This window comes from Lithobates pipiens, unplaced genomic scaffold, assembly GCF_037356315.1.
Source record: "Lithobates pipiens isolate NorthernLeopardFrog02 unplaced genomic scaffold, aLitPip1_a1.2 Scaffold_8, whole genome shotgun sequence".
In the NCBI taxonomy this organism is placed as follows: Eukaryota; Metazoa; Chordata; class Amphibia; order Anura; family Ranidae; genus Lithobates; species Lithobates pipiens.
The window spans coordinates 57,943,249-57,965,868 of record NW_027507903.1 but is presented as its reverse complement, the minus strand read 5'-3'; the positions used below and the strand labels follow the sequence as shown (position 1 = coordinate 57,965,868).

The window sequence follows — 22,620 nt, the reverse complement described above, 5'->3', positions numbered from 1 at the left end:
GAGGATCAATCGGCGGTGGCAGGAGCAGGAGCCACGATTGTCAGCCAGGCTCAGGTAAGCAGGGGCAGTGGTCTCTGTCATTACTGTTTGAGCCATGTCGTTTCCTCCCTTCCTTGCACTGGGAAGCCTGCAGCATTTTTTTCCTATGTTACTATTTAGGAATAATGCTTTTTCAACAGTTGTTTAGTGAGTCTGTGGGGGGATTCACTGGCTGAAGAGCAAATAGAATTAGAAAATTTTAAATCTGTTCTATTTGGCAACATGTCTTTTTTCTCTTTGTTCATGTGTGTGTATTGTAACTGAGGTTTTGGGGTTTTTTCTTTGGTGTATTTCAGAAGGTGAAAGAAAAGACCAAACATGTCTCCCCTCCTAGCAAGAGGAGGTGTCCATCATGTAAAAATGTACTTAGATTCTTGGACCAAGGTGTTATGCAGGTCCTGCATAAGCGACTTGGTCAAGGAAGAAGCAGCTTCCACTACTCCTGCGTCTCAGCAGGGAGAGCTGCTAAGTTCTTTTAGGAAAGAATTATCAGATACTTTTGAATCTTTCCGGTCTTATTTAGACAGACGCCCAGCTGCAGGTAGTAGCTCAGCGCCCCGTTCTCACTCCCCAGCATCTGCATCCAGGGGGGGCAGTGACTCGGAGGATGAGGAACATAGTAGGTCCTCTGCTTCTGAGGAGGAGGCAGAGGAGGTAAAGGAGGCTTCTGCTTCATCATCCCGGTATAAATTATCCCTTGAGGAGGTGGATGACCTGCTTAAAAATATCCACACTACTCTGAATATCACAGAGGATAAAGCCCAACTGTCACTGCATGACAAAATGTTTCAGGGTTTGGGCGAGGTGAAACAGAGAGTGTTCCCGGTGCATACGTTTCTATCCGAAACTATCAAAAAGGAATGGAGAGACCCAGAGAGGGCCCCTTTCTTTTCCAGGTCCCTCAAATGCAGGTTTCCCTTTGAAGAGGATAGCTCTCAGGTATGGAACAAGAAACCTAAGCTTGACACAGCCTTTTCTCAGGTTTCAAGGAATACGGATCTTGCGTTTGAGGACATGGGTATCCTCAAGGATTCCATGGACAAAAGGGCTGATTCTCTCCTAAGGAAGGCTTGGGACTCAACAATGGCAAACCTAAAACCAGCGATGGCTTCAACAGTAGTATCCAGAAAGCTGGAGCACTGGTTGGAACACTTAAAAGACCATATCGAGGCAGGAGCGCCTAGAAAGGACCTGCTCGATACCTTGCCTGTCCTCTTAAAAGCAGTGGGGTATATGGCAGATGCCTCGGCAGAATCAATTAAGATGTCAGCCAGGTCCTCAGCCCTGATAATCTCAGCCCGTAGGGCCTTCTGGGTGAAAACATGGACAGGGGATACTGCCTCAAAGGCCAAATTATGCGGTCTTCCGTTCGAGAGAGATTTGGTGTTCGGCCCTGACCTTGAAGCCATACTGGACAGAATGGCCAACAAGAAGAAGGGCTTTCCTGTTTAAAAAGAAGGTGAACCCCCAGAGCACTAAAAATTTTCGTGCTTTTCGAAAAACCTCGGAAACCAAAGAGACAGGATATAGAAGGCCCTGGAAGCCGCAGAAAGGAAGGGGCAAGTCGGGAGTGTTATTCCGCCCCCCTACCCCAAACCCAAAGAGCCAGTGACGGTCTTCCAACTGTGGGAGCAAGGTTACAGGCCTTTCTTCCACAGTGGAAGTCAGTGACAAACAGTCTGTTCATCCTCAAAACAATAAAGGAGGGTTACAGGCTGGAATTCGCTCATTCCCCCCCACACGGTTTTATGTAACCCAGGCTCCTCGAGACCCAGAAAAATCAGTAGCCATGATCTCTATTTTGCAGGAACTGATGCAGCAAAGGCTGATCATGTACGTTCCCCCCGAGGAGGTAGGGCTGGGCTGTTACTCACACATCTTCCTTGTAAAGAAACCATCAGGCAAATTCAGATTGATTCTGAATCTGAAGATTTTAAACAAATCGATCAGATACAAGAGATTCAAGATGGATACAATTTTCTCGGTGAAGAGTCTTCTGGTGCCAAACTGTTTTATGGCATCCATAGACCTAAGAGATGCATATCTCCATGTGCCTATGGCCATAGCATCACAGAAATATCTGAGGTTTGCGGTCAGGACGGGAGGCTCAGTGCTACATCTCCAGTTCAGAGCTCTCACGTTCGGTCTATCCTCATCTCCGAAGATATTTACAAAGATCGTAGCAGAGGCCCTAGCCCCCCCTCAGAGTAGAAGGTATATCAGTCGTTACATACATGGACGAGCTTTTGATTTTTGCCAATACAAAACCTCTATTGGAGAGGGACCTGGGAAGGACAGTAAGACACTTAGAGGGTCTCGGTTGGCTGATAAACAGGGAGAAATTAAGCATGATTGCATCTCAGTCGATAAAGTTCCTGGGATACACATCGACTCCAGACAGGAAAAGATCTTTCTCCCAATAGAGAAAATAGAAAAGGTTCAGATTGCTGTGAAGAGGACCCAGACAAACCTGCCTATTTCTATCAGGGCAGCCATGTCAGTTTTGGGCCTCCTCACAGCATCCATCCCTGCAGTGCAATGGGCACGCCTCCATGCAAGGGCTCTCCAACAGGCAATATTGACGAATTGGTCCTACGGGGAGTCCCTGGAGAAGCAATTCAGGATGCCCCCTCAGGTTCAGAGAAAGCTCTGGTGGTGGAGGAGTCACTCAAGTCTAGACAAGGGTCTACTTTGGTGTTTTCCGGTAGACCGGAGGTTGACTACAGATGCAAGCTCCTGGGGGTGGGTTGCCCACCTGGAAGGACAGATGGCCCAGGGGAGCTGGACAGTCAAAGAGGCCAGGAGATCCTCCAATTGGAGGGAACTAAGGGCCATCCTGCTGGGACTATGGGCCTTCAAAGAACTGGTTCAAGGTCTCCATAACCAGGTCTTATCCGACAACGCCACAGCTGTATCCTATATAACAAGGCAGGGGGGCACAAGAAGCAGGTGTTGATGCTGCTTTCCCTGGCTAGTCAGATTCTGTCATGGGCAGAAAGCAACCTGAGGTCCATATCAGCAGTACACCTAAAAGGAGACCTGAATTTTGTAGCGGATTTTCTGAGCAGGGAAAAAATTCGGGAGTCAGAATGGAGTCTGAACCCCGAGGTTTTTCAAGATCTGACAGTGAAATGGGGACTGCCTCAGATAGATCTATTCGCGTCACGGAGCAACACCAAAGTGAAGGCCTTCTTCTCCTTAAACAGGCAAGATCAAGCAAGGGGACTGGATGCCCTAGCACAACCGCGGAACTTCCACTTGTGCTACGCTTTCCCCCCTTTTCAGATGATCCCTTTGGTTCTGAAGAAATTGCAGGGGGAATCCACAAGTCTGATTCTAGTGGCTCCCTTTTGGCCCAAAAGGACATGGTTTGCAACCATACAGAGGATGGCGGTGGGACCCCACTGGGTTCTTCCACTTCGGAGAGATCTCCTAACCCAGGGACCTCTTCAGCATCCGAATATCGGGCAACTCAACCTAACTGGGTGGTTACTGAGGAGCAAATCTTAAAAAGAAAGGGGTTATCTGATAAGCTCGTCACAACCCTCTTAGGAAGTAGAAAAGATACTACTAGGTCAATTTATTTTAAAACGTGGAAACGTTTTAACTCCTGGTGCCTATCAAACGAATTCCCTCCCCAGGAGATACTTTCGGTTCTAGAATTTCTCCATGGGGGCATGGAACTAGGGTTGGCAGCCAGTACCCTGAAGGCACAGGTGGCTGCCTTATCGGTTTTTCTTGAGAGGCAGTTATCTCAAGAACCGCTTATTAGATTTTTTTTAAGGCATTGGCCAGAGCTAGGTCTATACCATTTAAGTTTTTTCCAAAATGGGACTTGTCATTGGTTCTACAGGCATTGACCAGAGAACCTTTTGAACCCCCCAGAGGAAGTGACTATCAGGTTTTGGTCGTTTAAGTTAATTCTTTTAGTGGCTATTACATCTGCTAGAAGAGTAAGCGAGTTACAAGCCTTATCAATAGTGGAGCCTTTCTGTTACATATTTACGGAACGGGTGGTTCTTAAAACTGACCCGGGTTTCCTACCAAAAGTCTCAACAGCCTTCCATAGGATGCAGGAAATAGTTCTACCTACCTTTTGTCCTTCACCTTCAAATGCTAAGGAGAGGTCTTTTCATAGCCTAGATGTAAGAAGGTGTCTATTACACTATCTAGGAATCACAAGTAAGTTCAGGAAGTCAAACTCTCTCTTCGTCATATTCTCAGGACCACGGAAGGGCTATAGTGCGTCCAAAAATACTATAGCTAGGTGGCTACGAATGGCTATTAGGGAAGCCTATAGAGCATCCGGAGTAGAGCCCCCCTCAGGGGTAGTCACCCATTCCACTCGGGCAGTAGCAACATCCTGGGCGGAAAGAGCAGGGGCCTCTCCGAATCGGATCTGTAAAGCGGCTATGTGGACAAGCTTCTCCACCTTCACCCGCCACTACAGGTTGGACCTGCTTTCAGCTTCAGATCAATCGTTTGGCAGAAAGGTTCTGCAGGCGGTGGTCAGTGGTGGTGGTGGTAAGTACTCTCTTATCATCTCCAGGTGCTGTCCTGAAAGACGAAGGGAGAAAACCCTAGTTAGACTTACCGGTAACGGTATTTCTACGAGTCTTTCAGGACAGCGGCGATGACCCATCCTAGATTGTATTTGAAAAATGTGGTGTTATTGCTATGTTCTGCTTATTTAATTTCAGCATCGCTGGAGGTACTCTATGAACAACTGAGGCCATGGTGGAAGTGTCCGGTCTTTAAAGTGATCTGCAGTGTTTCCTGGGAAAGTGGGTGGAGCTGCGCTCTCTCCAGGTGCTGCCCTGAAAGACTCGTAGAAATACCGTTACCTGTAAGTCTAACTAGGGTTTTTTATTTTATTTTTTACTATAAAAAAAACAAACATGTTATACTTACCTGCTTTGTGCAGTGGTTTTGCACAGAACAGCCCTGATCCTCCTCTTCTCGGGTCCCTGAGTGGTGCTCCTGGCCCCTCCCTCCTGTTGAGTGCCCCCACAGAAAGCAGCTTGCTATAGGGCAACCGAGCTGAGCTGCAGCTCCTTCCATTCAGACACGGAGTGGCAGTTCTTCCCCACCCCCTCTCTCTCCTGATTGGCTAACTTAGTTTGATTAACAGCAGTGGGAGTCAATGTCGCCGCTATTGTCTCAGCCAATAAGGAGGGAGAGTTCCCGATGGCTGAGGCTCTTGTGTAACATCACTGAATAGAGATGGGGCTCGTGTAAGTATTGGGGGGGCTGCTGCACACAGAAGGCTTTTTATCTTAAAGGAGTCGTAAACTCTCGTGTTTTTTCACCTTTAATGCATCCTATACATTAAGGTGAAAAAACTTCTCACAGTGACCGGCCCTCAGCCCCCCTGTCATACTCACCTGAGCCCTTCGTTCCCTCGGTGGAGACGTGCTGGACCTCTCTGCTCAGAGTTCTCAGCTCTTGATTGGATAGATTGATAGCAGCGCAGCCATTGGCTCCAATGACGTGGGGGACAGGGCCGAGTCCGGCATACTGTCTATGCACGCAAATGCTGGACTCAGGAGGGCCCCCACAAGGTAACACCCCAGGAGAACGCTTCTCGCAGGGGGTTTACTGATGTGGGGAGGAGCAACGAGCGCTGCCGGGGGACCCCAGAAGACGAGGTTCGAGGGCCACACTTTTCAAAACGAACTGCACAGTAGAGGTAAGTATGATATTTTTGTTATTAAAAAACAAAGGTTTACAATCACTTTAATGCATAGAATGCATTAAGATAAAAAATCCTTTGCCTTTACAATCACTTTAAGTCCTCATTCACCCCAGTGAGACTTGTCATGTGACTTGACAGGTCAAATTGCATGACAAGTCGCATCCTCTTTTCGGCAGTGGAACTGTTCAGATCCGTGCTGCGCCGACTTTGCGGTGCTGCACCAATTTGAAAAAGTAGTTCCTGCACTACTTTTGGCAATTTCATGTGTGACTTGCATAGACGCCTGTGCATGAATTCAGACAGATATCAGCCGTGTCGCACCTGAAGTCGCAGTGACATGCAGGTTTGAAACGGTGCGATTTCAAGTGAAGTTACACGATATCAAAGCCGCATGCAGTGTGAACCCGGGCTAAATATTATTTAAAATTCAAAATTTGAATTGTGTTGCTTTGTGATTCACTGGTTTCTGAAAACAATCTACTCTGTAGCTATTCTGTATACTCTGCTACAATTGTTACATTTATAATCATTTGTGTCTTTCTTTTTTACCTCACAGGGAAAACAACATTAGCAGACTGCCTCATATCTAGCAATGGCATCATCTCCAACAGATTAGCTGGAAAGGTACTTTCTGTTTCCACGATGATTAGGTGCATTGTATAAGCTATGGTGTATTCAGTGACCGACTGTTGTCCATTGCCTAGTTCATGCTGTATTTATTGAATTGCAGTTACGTTATTTGGATAGTCGTGAAGATGAGCAGATACGAGGAATCACCATGAAATCCAGTGCCATCTCCCTGCAGTACAACATTGGTAAATGGACAATGCTAACTTGTTTCTTTTACCTTATCCAGGGACACCAAGTGACTTTCAATAATATAACCTATTACTGTGTGCCTTTTTTGTGTATTTTTTATGTGGTATTATTACTCTGCAGAATGTATTTTATGCTACATAAGATGCACCTGACCAATAAGACCTAAGTTTTAGAAGAGGAAAACAAAAAATTAAATATTCTGAACCAAATAGTGTACTAAAATATTTACCAGTGCCCATGAGATGCAGCCTGACTGGTATCATACAGTGCAGCCTGAGCCTGACCTGTGTCATGCAGTGCAGCCTGAGCCTGACCTGTGTCATGCAGTGCAGCCTGAGCCTGACCTGTGTCATGCAGTGCAGCCTGAGCCTGACCTGTGTCATGCAGTGCAGCCTGAGCCTGACCTGTGTCATGCAGTGCAGCCTGAGCCTGACCTGTGTCATGCAGTGCAGCCTGAGCCTGACCTGTGTCATGCAGTGCAGCCTGAGCCTGACCTGTGTCATGCAGTGCAGCCTGACCTTGACCTGTGCGATACAAAGCAGCCTGACCTTGACCTGTGTCGTACAGTGCAGCCTGACCTTGACCTGTGTCGTACAATGCAGCTGTACCTGGCGAGGATGTCATCACATCTGACAGAGCAGCCAGAGACGATGCCGCGGCCGCACTCCATTTGGCCTACTCTGTCTTCTGTCTGTGACAGGCAAAGCTGAGTGACAGGCTCAGGATGACAGGATCGCCCAGCGCTCGCGGGAGACGGCAGCCCGGTGATTTAACATGGTAGTGGCGGGGGGCAGTCCTGGTCAGTATTCGCTCCATAAGACGCACAGGCATTTCACTCCCATTTTTTGGGGGGGAAAAAGTGCGTCTTATGGAACAAAAAATACGGTAAATAAAATTGTAATGGTTTTGGGTTTACCAACATCATTGCACAGAGCAGGTAGGTATAATATATTTATTTTTATTTTTTTAATTGGCTTTAGAAATGCTTTATGGCTAATTTGGAAGGAAGTCAATGTTACCCTTCAGTGTGTTTATTTTGTGAGAGGAACCCCTCTCAATCCCTATTAGCAGACAGCCTTCCTATTAGGATATGATTACTGGGCCAAGATCTGCAAGGCAGCAGTGCTAACCAACTGGTGTTATTTCTCTCACTCACCGCTCTGCTGCTCCAGTGCTCACTGGAGAGCTCGGCTGGGGTGGGCGGGTGCAGCTTGCCCCAGCCAGCTGTCTATCAGCCAGCTAAGTGGATCCCAACCATATTGTGGATCCTTCCAGAGTCTGGATCGGCTCTGCCCCATTAGTTGATAGCAGGCAATAGCACACTATCAGCTGCCTCTGGGTCACAGGAGAACAAAAATATACTATTGTGAGGCACAAGAGAAGTATGGCCAAAAAAGATTTGGCCATGCTTCTCTTTTAAAGTGTGCCTGAAACATGCAACATGTTGCAGCTTGCCAAGCTGTAGATGTGGTGGCTGTTTTCATTTTTCTTTTTACTTTTAAGCTTTTTTTAGGCCTTTATGTTCACCTGGTGATAAGGCCAATATGTCTACTATTTTTCAACTTTCTTAACCAAAGTTTCCAGCAGGAGTGAGGGCTGAGACAAACCTTTTACCACTGAGAAGTGCTTACGATGGTCAGCTTTTATGAATTTATGTAAAACATTTATCCCAGGGCTACTTTCACACTGGGGTGGGGGGCGTTAGCTGTAAAGCGCAGCTAATTTTAACGGTGCTTTTAACGCCTGCTAGTGGCCGAATAAAGGGTTAAAAGTGCCCGCAAAGCGCCACTGCCAAATCGCTTTGCAGGCGCTTCGGCAGCAGTGCCGATTGATAACAATGTCAGGGGCGGTGGAGGAACGATGTATCCCTAGCTCCCGCACCACTCGAAAGATGCTGCTTGCAGGACTTTTTCTAAAGTCCTGCAAGTGCACCGCTCCAGTGTTACAGCACTCAGGCTCTCACTGGCGCTGCAGGGGAGGTGTTTTTCAGGTGATTTACAGGCGCTATTTTTAGCCCAAAAGTGTCTTAACAACTTTAAGACCGGGCCTCCTTTATTTTTATTTTTTTTTTATTTTTTTTTTTAGATGTGTTGTTTTACAAGTTAAAAACAGTTTTGTTTTTTTTTCGCTAGATCACAGGCAGTGGGACATTGGCCGATCTCTGCAGCCGCACATCGGGGCAATGAGTGATCAGTGATTAGCGCAGCGCAGTGCCGACTTCCTGGCGGGCTCTGCACATGTTCCATGCTAACACGCCTGAGCTCATCCTTATTCACTTATAAAGAGTCCATCTAACTCTAGTTTTCCAGCTAACCCTACCCTCTCCACATGTTGCTATCCAAGGTTGGCCACATTGCTCCTCCATAGATACAGTGGAGGACTGAACATAGCCACCCTAAGATAAGAGATTTGTTACTGATCAGATCACCAGGTGAATATAAAGGAAAAGCCAAAAAAAAAAAAAAGGAAAACCGATGTAAAAAGAATTTATAAGACGCAATATATAAAGTTTTTGTTTTTTGAGTATCCATCAGGATCCCACTTTTCATTTATCTATCTTTACAAGTCATAACTTATTCTTCCAGACAAGTGAGTTCCCTTTTTTCTTTTTTCAGGGGATCAAGAATATCTTATAAACCTCATAGATTCTCCTGGACACGTTGATTTCTCATCAGAGGTTTCCACTGCTGTGCGTCTCTGTGATGGTGCAATTATCGTGCTGGATGCAGTGGAAGGTGTGTGCCCACAGGTAAGCACAGCACGTTTGACTGCAAGATTTGGATATACATAATACTGTTAGATGTTTGCTAGAAAAATGTATATACCGCTGAATAGCACACACAATCACAGGTATTTTATACATGCAGAAAATCTATTCTAAGATTCAAAATGTACACATATTGGCTTGCAAATATATGTATATATATGTGTGTGTATATATATATATATATATATATATATATATATATGTGTGTATGTATGGATGTGTGTATGTATATGTATATGTATATGTATATGTGTGTATATATATATATATATATATATATATATATATATATATATATATATATATATAATCTCTTGAAATTTTCTACATGTTGTCATGTTACAACCAAAAACGTAAATGTATTTTATGTGATAAATCAACACAAAGTGGCACATAATTGTGAAGTGGAAAGAAAATGATAAATGGGTTTTCAACAATTTTGACAAGTTAATATCAGAGACGTGCATTTGTATTCTGCTCCCTTAACACTGATACCCCTAACTAATATCAAGTTGAACCAATTGCCTTTAGAAGTCACCTAATTAGTAAATCGAGTCCACCTGTGTTTAATTTATTCTCAGTATAAATATAGCTGGTCTGTGAAGCCCTCAGAGGTTTGTTAGAGAATCTTAGTGAACAAATGGCATTATGAAGGCCAAAGAGCACACCAGACAGGTCAGGAATAAAGTTGTGAAGAAGTTTAAAGCAGGGTTAGGTTGTATCCCAGGCTTTGAACATCTCATGGATCACTGTTCAATCCATCATCCGAAAATAGAATGGAGTATATGGCACAACTGCAAAACAACCAAGACATGGCCGTCCACCTAAACTGACAGGCCGGCAATGAGAGCATTCTTTAGAGAAGCAGCCAAGAAGCCCATGGGAACTCTGGAGGAGTTGCAGAGATCCACAGCTCAGGTGGGAGAATCTGTCCACAGGACAACTATTAGCTGTGCACTCCACAAATCTGGCCTTTATGGAAGAGTGGCGAGAAGAAAGCCATATGGACTTTGCCTTCCTATATAAGGAAGTGTTTACACAATTCCTGTTTTCTTTCTTGTTCATTGACAGACACAGAGAGTCCTATACTGATGAGTTATTCAAAAATAGTCTAGAATACCTAACATAAAGAAGAACCCCCCACTGCAAAAACTGGGACCAGACAGAGGAAGCTGAAAAAAATGTCTTACTAAAAGGAGACCAGAGCTGACTTAGACTAGATAGAGCTCTCGGCCTTAACTTACCTGATCTCATGGGTCTGAAAGAGAAAGGGGGGGGGGGGGGCACATGATTGGTCAATCAGGGCAGACATCCACCTTGCCAGGGCAAGAACTACCGAGGAAGATAGTTAAGCTTTATTGTCATTGCAAAGCAGTTTTACAATCCCATTTCTTAAAACTCATCACATTGTAAAACATACAGTCACCCCCCTTTACATAAATAGAATAAAAAATGATATCAAATATTGTCAAAACCATTTCAACCTTAAAAAGGGGGCATACCTTTATTTAACAAACAGTTACGGTAATTTGCATGGCTAATACAATTAATTTCCATATTTGAGTGTTAATGAACACTGAGAATGACTCCGTTAAGTGGTCCCTTACTCCCTTAGAAAAATGAGGATTCAATACCATGGAGACATGACTATTATGGGGAGATACATGGAAGTTTCAAATGCAAGGAATAGGCAGGGGTTAGAGGATAGGGCCGAGAACCAAGCTCAACTCTCACCTATCTGTAGACAAGGAAGACCTGGGTGGTTGGATCACAGTGAATGCAGGGATGAGACTGGGAAGTCAGAGCCCTGGTAGGACAATGATGAGCAAGTACTTGACCTCGCAGGCCACATGAACCCTCTGGAAAAGGACAGGGATGGCGGACTAGATGGATATCAAGCTCATCTTAAATCCCACAGCTTACAGTGCCTTGCGAAAGTATTCGGCCCCCTTGAACTTTTCAACCTTTTGCCACATTTCAGGCTTCAAACATAAAGATATAAAATCTTAATTTTTTGTGAAGAATCACCAAGTGGGACACAATTGTGAAGTGGAACAAAATCTATTGGATATTTTAAACTTTTTTAGCAAATAAAAAACTGAAAAGTGGTGCGTGCAAAATTATTCGGCCCCTTTATTTTCAGTGCAGCAAACTCACTCCAGAAGTTCAGCGAGGATCTCTGAATGATCCAATGTTGTCCTAAATGACTGATGGTGATAAATAGAATCCACCTGTGTGTAATCAAGTCTCTGTATAAATGCACCTGCCCTGTGATAGTCTCAGGGTTCTGTTGAAAGCGCAGAGAGCATCATGAAGACCAAGGAACACACCAGGCAGGTCCGTAATACTGTTGTGGAGAAGTTTAAAGCCGGATTTGGATACAAAAAGATTTCCCAAGCTTTAAACATCCCAAGGAGCACTGTGCAAGCGATCATTTTGAAATGGAAGGAGTATCAGACCACTGCAAATCTACCAAGACCTGGCCGTCCCCCTAAACTTTCAGCTCAGACAAGGAGAAGACTGATCAGAGATGCAGCCAAGAGGCCCATGATCACTCTGGATGAACTGCAGAGAACTACAGCTGAGGTGGGAGAGTCTGTCCATAGGACAACAATCAGTCGTACACTGCACAAATCTGGCCTTTATGGAAGAGTGGCAAGAAGAAAGCCATTTCTCAAAGATATCCATAAAAAGTCTTGTCTAAAGTTTGCCACAAGCCACCTGGGAGACACACCAAACATGTGGAAGAAGGTGCTCTGGTCAGATGAAACCAAAATCAAACTTTTTGCCCACAATGCAAAATGATATGTTTGGCGTAAAAGCAACACGGCTCATCACCCTCAACACACCATCCCCACTGTCAAACATGGTGGTGGCAGCATCATGGTTTGGGCCTGCTTTTCTTCAGCAGGGACAGGGAAGATGGTTAAAATTGAGGGGGAGATGATTGCAGCCAAATACAGGACCATTCTGGATGAAAACCTGTTGGAGTCTGCAAAAGACCTGAAACTGGGACGGAGATTTATCTTCCAACAAGACAATGATCCCAAACATACAGCAAAATCTACAAAGGAATGGTTCACAAATAAACGTATCCAGGTGTTAGAATGGCCAAGTCAAAGTCCAGACCTGAATCCAATCGAGAATCTGTGGAAAGAGCTGAAAACTGCTGTTCACAAACACTCTCCATCCAACCTCACTGAGCTCCAGCTGTTTTGCAAGGAAGAATGGGCAAGAATTTCAGTCTCTCGATGTGCAAAACTGATAGAGACATATCCCAAGCGACTTGCAGCTGTAATCGTAGCAAAAGGTGGCTCTACAAAGTATTAACGCAAGGGGGCCGAATAATTTTGCACGCCCCACTTTTCATTTTTTTATTAATTAAAAAAGTTTCAAAAATCCAATAGATTTCGTTCCACTTCACAATTGTGTCCCACTTGTTGGTGATTCTTCACAACAAATAAAAAATTTATATCTTTATGTTAGAAGCCTTAAATGTGGCAAAAGGTTGAAAAGTTCAAGGGGGCCGAATACTTTCACAAGGCACTGTATGTGTCTCAAAGGAGACAAATGAGTGCTCTGAGGGAAAAGAACAGTGGACAGGCTGGGGTTAATCTCCTAAAACCAGACTGGCACAGACATTAGAACAGGAAATGTTGAGTCTGAAAGGCCCCAGGGAAGCAAAGGTAGGTTTAATCTGTACCCTGAAACGGGGAGGTAGAGGGTGAGATGTGATGGGATCAATTCATTAGTAGGGCTGAAACAACGAATCGATCGACAACTAATCGATTATGAAATGAATCGATTAATCGGCCAGTCACATAATGGGGTTAAAAAAAAAACTAAAATGAGCCCTTTATAGTACAAAAATATAATCACTACTGTAAATATTACTTTCACTGTTCTACGGTAAAAAAAATGAACCCCCTTCCAGTAGTGATTATCTGCTTTTTTGTACTATAAAGGGCTCATTTTAGTCTTTTTAACCCCATCATGTTTCTACACATCTTAGGCCTGGTTCACATATATATATTTATTGGTGCTTTTTGCAGAAACGCACTGCAGTTCTTATACATGGCTTCCTATGGGACACGTTCATATCTGTGCTTTTTTCAGCTGCTGCATATTTGGAAAGGGTCAGGGACTTTTAACCCAAAACTGCGCTTTTTTTGGTTCAATATACTTCAAAGGAAAAGCTGCAGAAAAGAATGTAATGCGTTTTTGCAGCAATTTGTGTTTTTTAATCTGGCCAAAAAAGATGCAAATTGCAGTAAAAGCACGTGCGCAAAAATAATCAATAAATGCACAGCAAAAAGCACTGCAGAAACGGATCAAAAGCAAAAACTGCATAGGTGTGTACCAAGCCTTATGCTGGCCTCACGGATCAATTTTCAGGTGAGAATATTCAGATGAAAACTCTTTGTACATTCGCTGAATGAAAGAATTTTGTTTGAAATTTTCACTTCATTTCTGAACAAAAACCACATACACTGTCTGAAAATTCCTTTGATCAAGAAGTTTTCTATTTCCAAATTTTCCCGTCACTGTGGTTGAAAATAAACGTCAATTTGACCCACTTTTTTTTTTTTTTAAGTTTATTAACCGATTAATTGAAACAATAATCAGCCAACTAATCGATTATGAAAATAATCGTTAGTTGCAGCCCTATTCATAAGCATGAAATAGCACTCTGCACCTGAAGAAAAAACTACCCAGGAGCTTGCAAGGATTAGTAAAACAGCCCCCCTCCTTAGAAAAGTGGGGGGAGAACATTTATCCTGAAGGCTTCACTGATGGTGAAACCTGGTTCTCCGGATGGCCAGAGGAGAAGGAAGAGACTTGGCCAAACTGTCTTTAGACTTCTTACACCAAGACACATGTGCTCCAATGATATGTACCACATACCTACTAGTGGTCTGTTTTAAATCTAGGGTAATGGCAGAAAACTGCAATTTCTCCAAGATAATCCCATTAGGGAGAGACTTGGGTGAACCCAGATAAGAGTTGGAGATGGTCATTGCAACCTGTTGCCAGCTGATCAGGCATGGACTCTACAGGGGAAGACATAGAATTTCACTTAGAGCCTCTGTGGTCAACTGCAGTGAGAAACTGGATGAATTTGATCACAAGGTCTTGTACAACTGAAGTATAGGTCTCATTTGGTGGTGCTAAGGAGGACTCCGATGATATGGTGGATCGTATAATCATTGAGTAACCAGATTGCAGATTTCAAAAGTTGGTACCTTCGGAAGGCACAGAGCAAAACTGTTAGGGATGTGTGAGCTGGGGTCGCTCATTGCCCACTGCCCCTTTGTCTCTATATACAGACATATTGTGACTGGCAGTGATTCAACTAGGCTTAGGGTACAAGGCAAGGCCTAAGACAAAACCCAGACAGTTGGTTGAGTCAGACGGCTGGAGGTGATCATAGTTAGGCTCGGTTCACACAGGGGCGGCACGACTTGCAGCGCGACTCACGGACGCGACCTGCACACGACTTCAGCGGCGACTTGCAAAACGTCTTCTGTATAGAAGTCAATGCAAGTCGCCTGAAGTCGCCCCAAAAGTAGTACAGGAACCTTTTTTCTAAGTCGGAGCGACTTGAGTCGCTCCTATTAGAACGGTTCCATAGTACAGAACGGAGTGCGACTTGTCAGGCGGCTAAGTTGCCCGGACAAGTCGCCCCTGTGTGAACCGAGCCTTATTGTGGACGGCAGTATAAACAAACCAAGTATCCAGAGTTCCTTGTGGCTCTTTGCAAAGCAAGAGCAGACATGGGGAAGTGTTTCCTTGATGTTGAATACCATGCCACTTTTGACCCAGCAGATGTCAGCCCCCTCAGTGTTAACCCTTTGGTGGTAAAATAATGGAAAGCGAAAATTCAAATGCACTTGGCGGTCCAAACAGTGAGGTAGCTCCAAGTCCTTAGCCTGATCAGCCAACTCACAGAGCAAGTCTTCAGAGAACGGGCAAGCCCAGAGGCAATGCCAATGGCTCTCGACCTGGAAAGCGCTCCACGGCTAACTTGCTACCAAAATGTAGTCGAGAAAGTGGCTAACACAGAACCCAGTGCCCGAAGGTCACTTCTAAGCTAGACCTGCCACGTCTGGTACCTAGGTTGCTCCAGATAGCTTCAAATGTAGAGACCATCTATAGTAGTAAAAATTAAGAAGAAATGCCTTCAAAAATGTTAGACGGTTCCCTACAGAATTGAAGAAAAGATTTCCATCCTCCTAAGACACTAGCAACAAAAAACTGAGGCATGCTGGTAGGAGGGGACAAGCTGGGCTGGCCCACTATACTATATACTGTGTGTGTGTGTGTGTGTGTGTGTGTGTGTGTATATGTATATATATATATATATATATATATATATATATATATATATATATATATATATATATACACGCGCGCGTGCGGGGTCCCCGGGTTACGAATCCGTTAGGGACTTTCATCCTGTTTGTAATCCGGGAAATTTTCGTAAGTCAGCCACGCATGCGCAGAATGACAATTACGGACATTTCCAATGTTCCGTCAAATGCCGTTTGGCACATGCGCAGCAAATTAGACATGTTTGTGTTATATATATATATATATATATATCTCCTATAGTGTAACTGGGACCACACAATACTGTAATGTGGTATTATGCTACAAATTCTGTGTTTTTTCTTCTTCTGTAGACCCAGGCAGTATTACGACAAGCCTGGTTGGAGAATATACGACCTGTTTTGGTAATCAATAAGATTGATAGACTGATAGTGGAACTGAAAATGTCATCCCTAGAAGCATATACCCATCTTCAAAAAATACTGGAGCAGGTAAGCACTGCATCCATAGGAGGTGTATACATCTGTTCAATGTACCACTCCCTGACAAAATTATCTCTAACCATCCTCTTTATTTTTCAGGTAAATGCCGTGACGGGAGGCCTGTTCACCTCCAGGGTCTTGGAAGAGAGAGCTGAAAAAGACACTACCACAGAGACAACGGAAGGGGATCAGGTGTATGACTGGAGTGCAGGCTTGGAAAACTCAGACGACTCTCAGCTCTATTTCTCCCCAGACCAGGGCAATGTGGTGTTTGCCAGTGCCATTGATGGATGGGGGTTCACGTAAGCTCCTGTTCCTCTATTGTAATGTTTTTTATAACTTTTTCCCCTTACAGCATTTCTCTGGATTACTTTTGGTCTATTAACTAGAAATTACAAATTAACCACCCGACCCCCAGGCCAATTCTAAAAAATAAAATGTAAAAATCATGTAAATCACAATAAAATGTAAAAATAAGCATTTTTTTAAGCAGAGACCCTAGAGGATAACATGGTGAGTGTTGCAGTTTTTTATGTCACGTAGTATTTTCACAATTTTTTTTGGGGGGGGGGGATGCGGACGCACATTTTGGCAAAAATACTGTTTAATGAAGTTTAGTGCATGTTGCATTGGTAAAATTTAAAAGTTGAGGTTGCACCAAAAAAACAGAAGAAGGCGCAAGCTCCTAGTGCATGACCAAAAATGTATTGAGGCGAATGGAAAGTGCAAAAAATAGATATTCACAAAGGTGCAACTTGTAAAAGCCAATGAACCACAAGATGCCTGTAGTGATTTCTCTTTGATGATACGCCGGGTATATAGATACCAGACATGTCATGGTTTAAAATTGCGCATGCTTATGAAATGGTGACAAACTGCGGTATATTCAATTATCCATAGGCGACGCTTTGAAAGCCTTTACAGGTTACCACTTTAGATTTACACAGGAGCTCTGGTGCTAAAATTATTTCTCTCACTCTAGCATTCATGGTGATATGGTGATTCATTGTGATTCATGGTCATTCATGGTGATATCCCACGTGTGGTGCGATTGCGATTCACCTTTGTGTGCAGACATGGTTAAAACATGTTTTTTTTACTTTTTTATTTTATTTTTACACTGTAACTTTTTTTGTAATTACTTTTATTGCTATCGCAAGAGATAAACAACATCCCTTGTGATAGCATGGGCCATAATAGGTCCTCTTTTTGGCAAGATCTGGGGTCTAAGAGACCCCAGATCTCTGCTCTGGCCTACAAAGCAGCAGATAAAACCAAGATCAGTTTGATTTGCTGCCACGCAAGCTAGCAATGGTTTTGTAAACAGAGGAACTGAAATTGGAAGTGATGAAATCCTTGTCACTTTGTTTCTGATGTTACACAATGGGAGGAACAACATCAGTTCCTCTCACAGTGTTGGGGGGGGGGGGGGGGGGGGGGCATGCCGCTGGTGGCCCAAAACTCCAGCAACTGGTCTCCTAGGTTCCCAGACGTTTACAGAATGCAATGATTTGCAAATCCCTTAAACTCATTTTATTCACAATAGAAAACATATCAAAGGTTTAAACTGAGAAAATGCCATGTTAACCACTTCAGCCCTGGAAGGATTTACCCCCTTCCCGACCAAGCCCTTTTTTGCGATATGGCACTGCGTCGCTTTAACTGACAATTGCGACGTTGTACCCAAACAAAATTTATGTCCTTTTTTTCCCACAAATAGAGCTTTCTTTTGGTGGTATTTGATCACCTCTGCGTTTTTTTTGTTTTTTTGTGCTATAAACCAAAAAAAGCGACAATTTTGAAAACAATATTTTTTAGTTTTTGCTATAATATCCCCCAAAAATATATAAAAAAACGAATTTCTTCCACAGTTTAGGCCAATATGTATTCTTCTACATATGTTTGGTAAAAACAAATCGCAATAAGCGTATATTGATTGGTTTGCACAAAAGTTATCGTGTCTACAAAATAAGGGATAGATATATTTAAAAACATTTTTTTATTAGTAATGACGATAAAAATTTGTGATTTTTACCGTGTCTGCAAAATTGTGGCAGACAAATCGGACACTTTTGACACTATTTTGGGACAATTGGCTATAAAAATGCACTGATTACTGTGTAAATGCCACTGGCAGGGAAGAGATTAACTGTGTTCCCACAGCATGTGTTCCCTCAGCAACTGTAGGGGGGTGGGCTCACTAGACCATGACAGAAATCACTACTCCTGATCACTGGGAGCAGTAGATCTCTGTCATGTTGCTAGGCAGAACAGGGAAATGCCTTGTTAACATAGGCATCCCCCCATTCTGCCTCTCCGTGCCATGATTGCGAGCCAACAGTGGACATTGAGTCTGCATGGCCACGCCCCGCGGCCCGCTGGCTGCGGATGACGCAGCAACGTATAGGTATGTTGTTTTGCACGCCCATGCCACTTTGCTGACGTATATCGGCGTGAGTCGGTCGGCAAGTGGTTAAGAAAAAAATAAGGTAATTTTAAAATTGATGGCAGCAACACTTCTAAAAAAAAGTTTGGGACAGGGCAACAAAAAGCTGGCAAATTACATAGTACTAACAATGAAGAACATTTTACAATTAATTAGGTTAATTGGCAACAGGTCAGTAACATGATCTGGTGTAAAAAGAGCATCTTATGCCCATACACACGATCGGACATTCCGACAACAAAATCCATGGATTTTTTCCGACGGATGTTTGCTCAAACTTGTCTTGCATACACATGGTCACACAAAGTTGGTTGGAAATTGCGAACGTTAAGAATGCGGGACGTACAACACGTACGACGAGCCGAGAAAAATTAGTTCAATAGCCAGTGCGGCTCTTCTGCTTGATTTTGAGCAAGTGTGGAACTTTGTACATCAGAAATGTGTCTCGGAAATTCCGATGAAAAATGTCCGATGGAGCCTACACGCGGTCGTAATTTCCATCAAAAAGCTCCCATCAAACTTTTTCCGTCGGAAAATCCGACCGTGTGTACGGGGCATTAGAGTGTCAAAGATGGAAGAGGTTCACCAATTTGTGAAAAGCTGCATCTAAAAATTGTCAAACAATTTCAAAATAATGTTTCTCAATGTAAAATTGAAAAGACATTAAGCAAATCATCATCTACAGTACATAATATAATCAAAGATTCAGTGTGCCGCGTCCTCCGTACTAAAGAGAAGGAGGACCTTCTGGCTTGTTATAAGTGATCAGTTCAAAGCCAGTATCGCTGATGGTATGGGGGGGTATATTAGTGCAGATGGAATTGGCAGCTTGCACATCTGTAAAGGCACCATCAACGCTGAAAGATATATCTGGGTTTTGTGCCAGTATATGCTCCGATCTAAACAATGGGAGTTATTTACGAAAGGAAAATCCACTTTGCACTGTAAGTGCACTTGAAAGTGCACTTGGAAGTGCAGTCACTCTAAATCTAAGGGGTAGATCTGAACTGAGGGGAAGCTCTGCTTATTTTATCATCCAAATCATGTGCAGGCTAAAAATGCTGTTTTTTTATTTTCCTTGCATGTTCCCCTCGTATCTACAGCGACCTTACTTCCAAGTGCACTTTCAGTGGAAAGTGGATTTTCCTTCAGTAAATAACCCACAATGTCTTTTTCAGAGAAGGTCTTGCATATTTCAGCAGGACAATGCTAAAGAGCATAATGCATCTATGACAACAACCTGGCTACGTAGTAGAAGAGTTTGGATGCTTAACTGGCCTGCCTGCAGTCCAGGCCTTTCACCATTTTGAAAATATTTGGTGCATCTTGAAATGAAAAATGCTACAAAGATGGATTGTTGAGCATTTAAAATCCTATATCAGTCAAAAATAGGACAATATCCATGTCCCAAAACTCCAGCAACTGGTCTCCTAGGCTCCCAGATGTTTACAGTGTTGTTAAAAGAAGAGAAGATGTTATACCATGGTAAACATGGCTCAATCCAAACTTTTTAAAATTATGTTGTTGCCATCAATTTCAAAATTACTTATTTTTTTTTTTCTTAAAAACCAGCCACATACTCTGTCAGGCAGCAAGGGATCTTGTTATCCCTGAATTTCATGTGTTGAAAGCGGAAAAAAATAGGCAAGTGTAAGGAAATGAGTGACTCTGAGAAGGACCAAATTGTAATGGCTAGATGACTGGGTCAGAACAACTCCAAAACTGCATGCATCTCTTGTGGGATGTTCCCGGTCTGCAGTGGTCCAAAAGCGATCTACAGTACCAAAAGTGGTCCAAGGAAGGAAAGCCAGCAAACCAGAGACAAGGTCATGGGCAGCCAAGGCTCATTGATGCACATGGGGAGCAAAGGCTTGCCCGTGTAGGCCAGTCCTATAGAAGAGCTACTGTAGCTCAAATAGCTGAAAAAGTTCATACTCGTTCCAAAAGAAAGATGTCAGGGTACCCATTCTGACCTTTGTCTAAAGCCAAAAACTCCTACAACGGGCATGTGAGCATCAGAACTGGACCACAGAGCAATAGAAAAAAGTGGCCTGGTCCGATTTTTTTTTTTTTCCTTCTCTTCTACATCATGTGGATGGCCGGGTGCGTATGTGTCACTTATGCCGTGTACACACGAGCGGATTGTATGGCGTACTTAGTCCGTCATACAATCCGACGGACAGTCCGTCATACTTTCCACTGAACGGACTTGACCACACACGGATACCCAAACAGTCCGACGAAAGCTTGCGCGATGACGTACAGCACGTACGACGGGACTAGAAATAGGAAGTCCAATACACAGCAAAGCACCCTTCCGCCGTGTAAATCCTTTATGGGCATGCGTCATTCTTAGTCCGTCGAACTAGCACACTGACGAGCGGATTGTCTGCTGAAACCAAAGTATGACGGACAGAATTTCGAAAAATCCGAAATACTTAGTATGCCAGACTGCACGCTGAAAAAGTCCGCTGAAGCCCACACACGAGCGGACTGTCCGCTGAAATGTGTTTTGACGGACTAAGTAGGCCATACAGTCCGCCCGTGTGTACGCGGCATTAGGGAAGACATGGCACCAGCATGCATTATGAGAAGAAGGGGAAAGCCATTAGAGGCAGATATCACAGCATGCCTTCACAAGCTTAGTGGAGTCCGTGCCTCTTTTTGGGTCAGGGCTGTTTTTGAGAGCCTACTCAATTTTTAGATGGGTAGCTATGTTATGGCTGATCGATGTATATTTGTATGCCAAAAAACTAAGTAGCCATATCTTTTCTGTCAGGTGATCATCTTTAAATGTTAGCAATTAAAAGTAAGGAGGTGATGTTTTCAGCTCCACATCCCCGGCTGTGACAGTTACTAGTATGGCTGCAGCAATGGCGTCATACATTTGTGTGTGGGTATACCTATGCGTTCCCATGTTTGTCCATGATCTCATAACCTTTCTACTAGTAATAGAAAACTGAAAACATATTCACCAACACCCCAGTTATCATCTTGTTTTCAGAATTCTCAAAAAACTAAAAAAAAAGTAACTATCTCCCTTTGATACATTTGCAAAAGTGCGTCTTCCACTGGGGTAAGCTTAAGGTTTAGATTTTTATTTATAAATCTTTTGCCTCTGGTTATTTGAGGGGTTATATTAAATTGCCTAGTAATTATTGGAAAGATTTTTGAAGTTGCGTCTATAATCTAGGTCTGTATTTTAAATTTGAATATCAGTCACTAGATGGAGCTGTGGTTATGTGCTCTCCATTGTCAGGGTTCATTTTAGGTGATTATTTTTTGCAATGCTGTTAAAGCGTTCTTTCAGATCTTGAGTAACACATACATCTCATCAGGTTTATAGAAGGTGTACATCTTTTTAATTATGTTCTTTTCCACAGTCATATATATTTCTTTATAATGAAAAATGCATGCAGCATGTGCTGTCAAAATGGGAATTTTAGATTTTGCTAATAGAAATGTTAAGACTAATTCTCAGACATTTCAATTTGTTTAAAGAAGTACTCAATTTTGATCTTGTAATCTAAACTATTAATTAACCCGCTTAGTACTGCGTTTCTGGAGCTGGAATTGCTTGAAGATTAAACTCTAATTTCCTAAACCAAATTATTTGTTGATGGTGTACCCCTCACCCTCACCAATGACGGCTGGTTGAAACTCAGGAAGGGTTCTTTAATCCATGGGAGCGCGTGGTGGTGGGCGAATGACGTATAACCTGAATGGCTTCTTATAAAATCAGGGTGAATTTGATTTAAATCAAGTAGATTTAAATCACTAGTAAGAAAAATACCGCACTACTTCAAAACATAAAATGTGAAAAGAAATATAATATGAAAAAAATAAAAAATAAAGGTAAGCAACCACTAAAAGTGAGATACACACTAAATAAAATAGGAAAAAACTGTAGCAGCGCCAAAACAAATACAAAATACAAATATGAACGTAAACCACTGAGTACGAACCAGTTAATGATGTATGGTTATGCCAAGGGGCATAACAAAAAAATTAAATCAATCAATAAATCCAAATTTGCATAAAG

The 22,620-nt window shown here is 43.1% G+C and overlaps 1 protein-coding gene across 1 annotated transcript in view; it reads left to right on the top strand.

Annotated features, from left to right (window-relative positions):
- EFL1 (elongation factor like GTPase 1) overlaps nucleotides 1-22,620 on the top strand; it is a 558,006-nt gene that overhangs the window by 24,500 nt on the left and 510,886 nt on the right. The window contains exons 3-7 of the mRNA XM_077472758.1: nucleotides 6,291-6,358; nucleotides 6,465-6,549; nucleotides 9,169-9,302; nucleotides 16,004-16,141; nucleotides 16,232-16,434. Of these exons, the coding sequence (XP_077328884.1) occupies nucleotides 6,291-6,358; nucleotides 6,465-6,549; nucleotides 9,169-9,302; nucleotides 16,004-16,141; nucleotides 16,232-16,434 (628 nt within the window). The remainder of the gene's footprint in view (nucleotides 1-6,290; nucleotides 6,359-6,464; nucleotides 6,550-9,168; nucleotides 9,303-16,003; nucleotides 16,142-16,231; nucleotides 16,435-22,620) is intronic.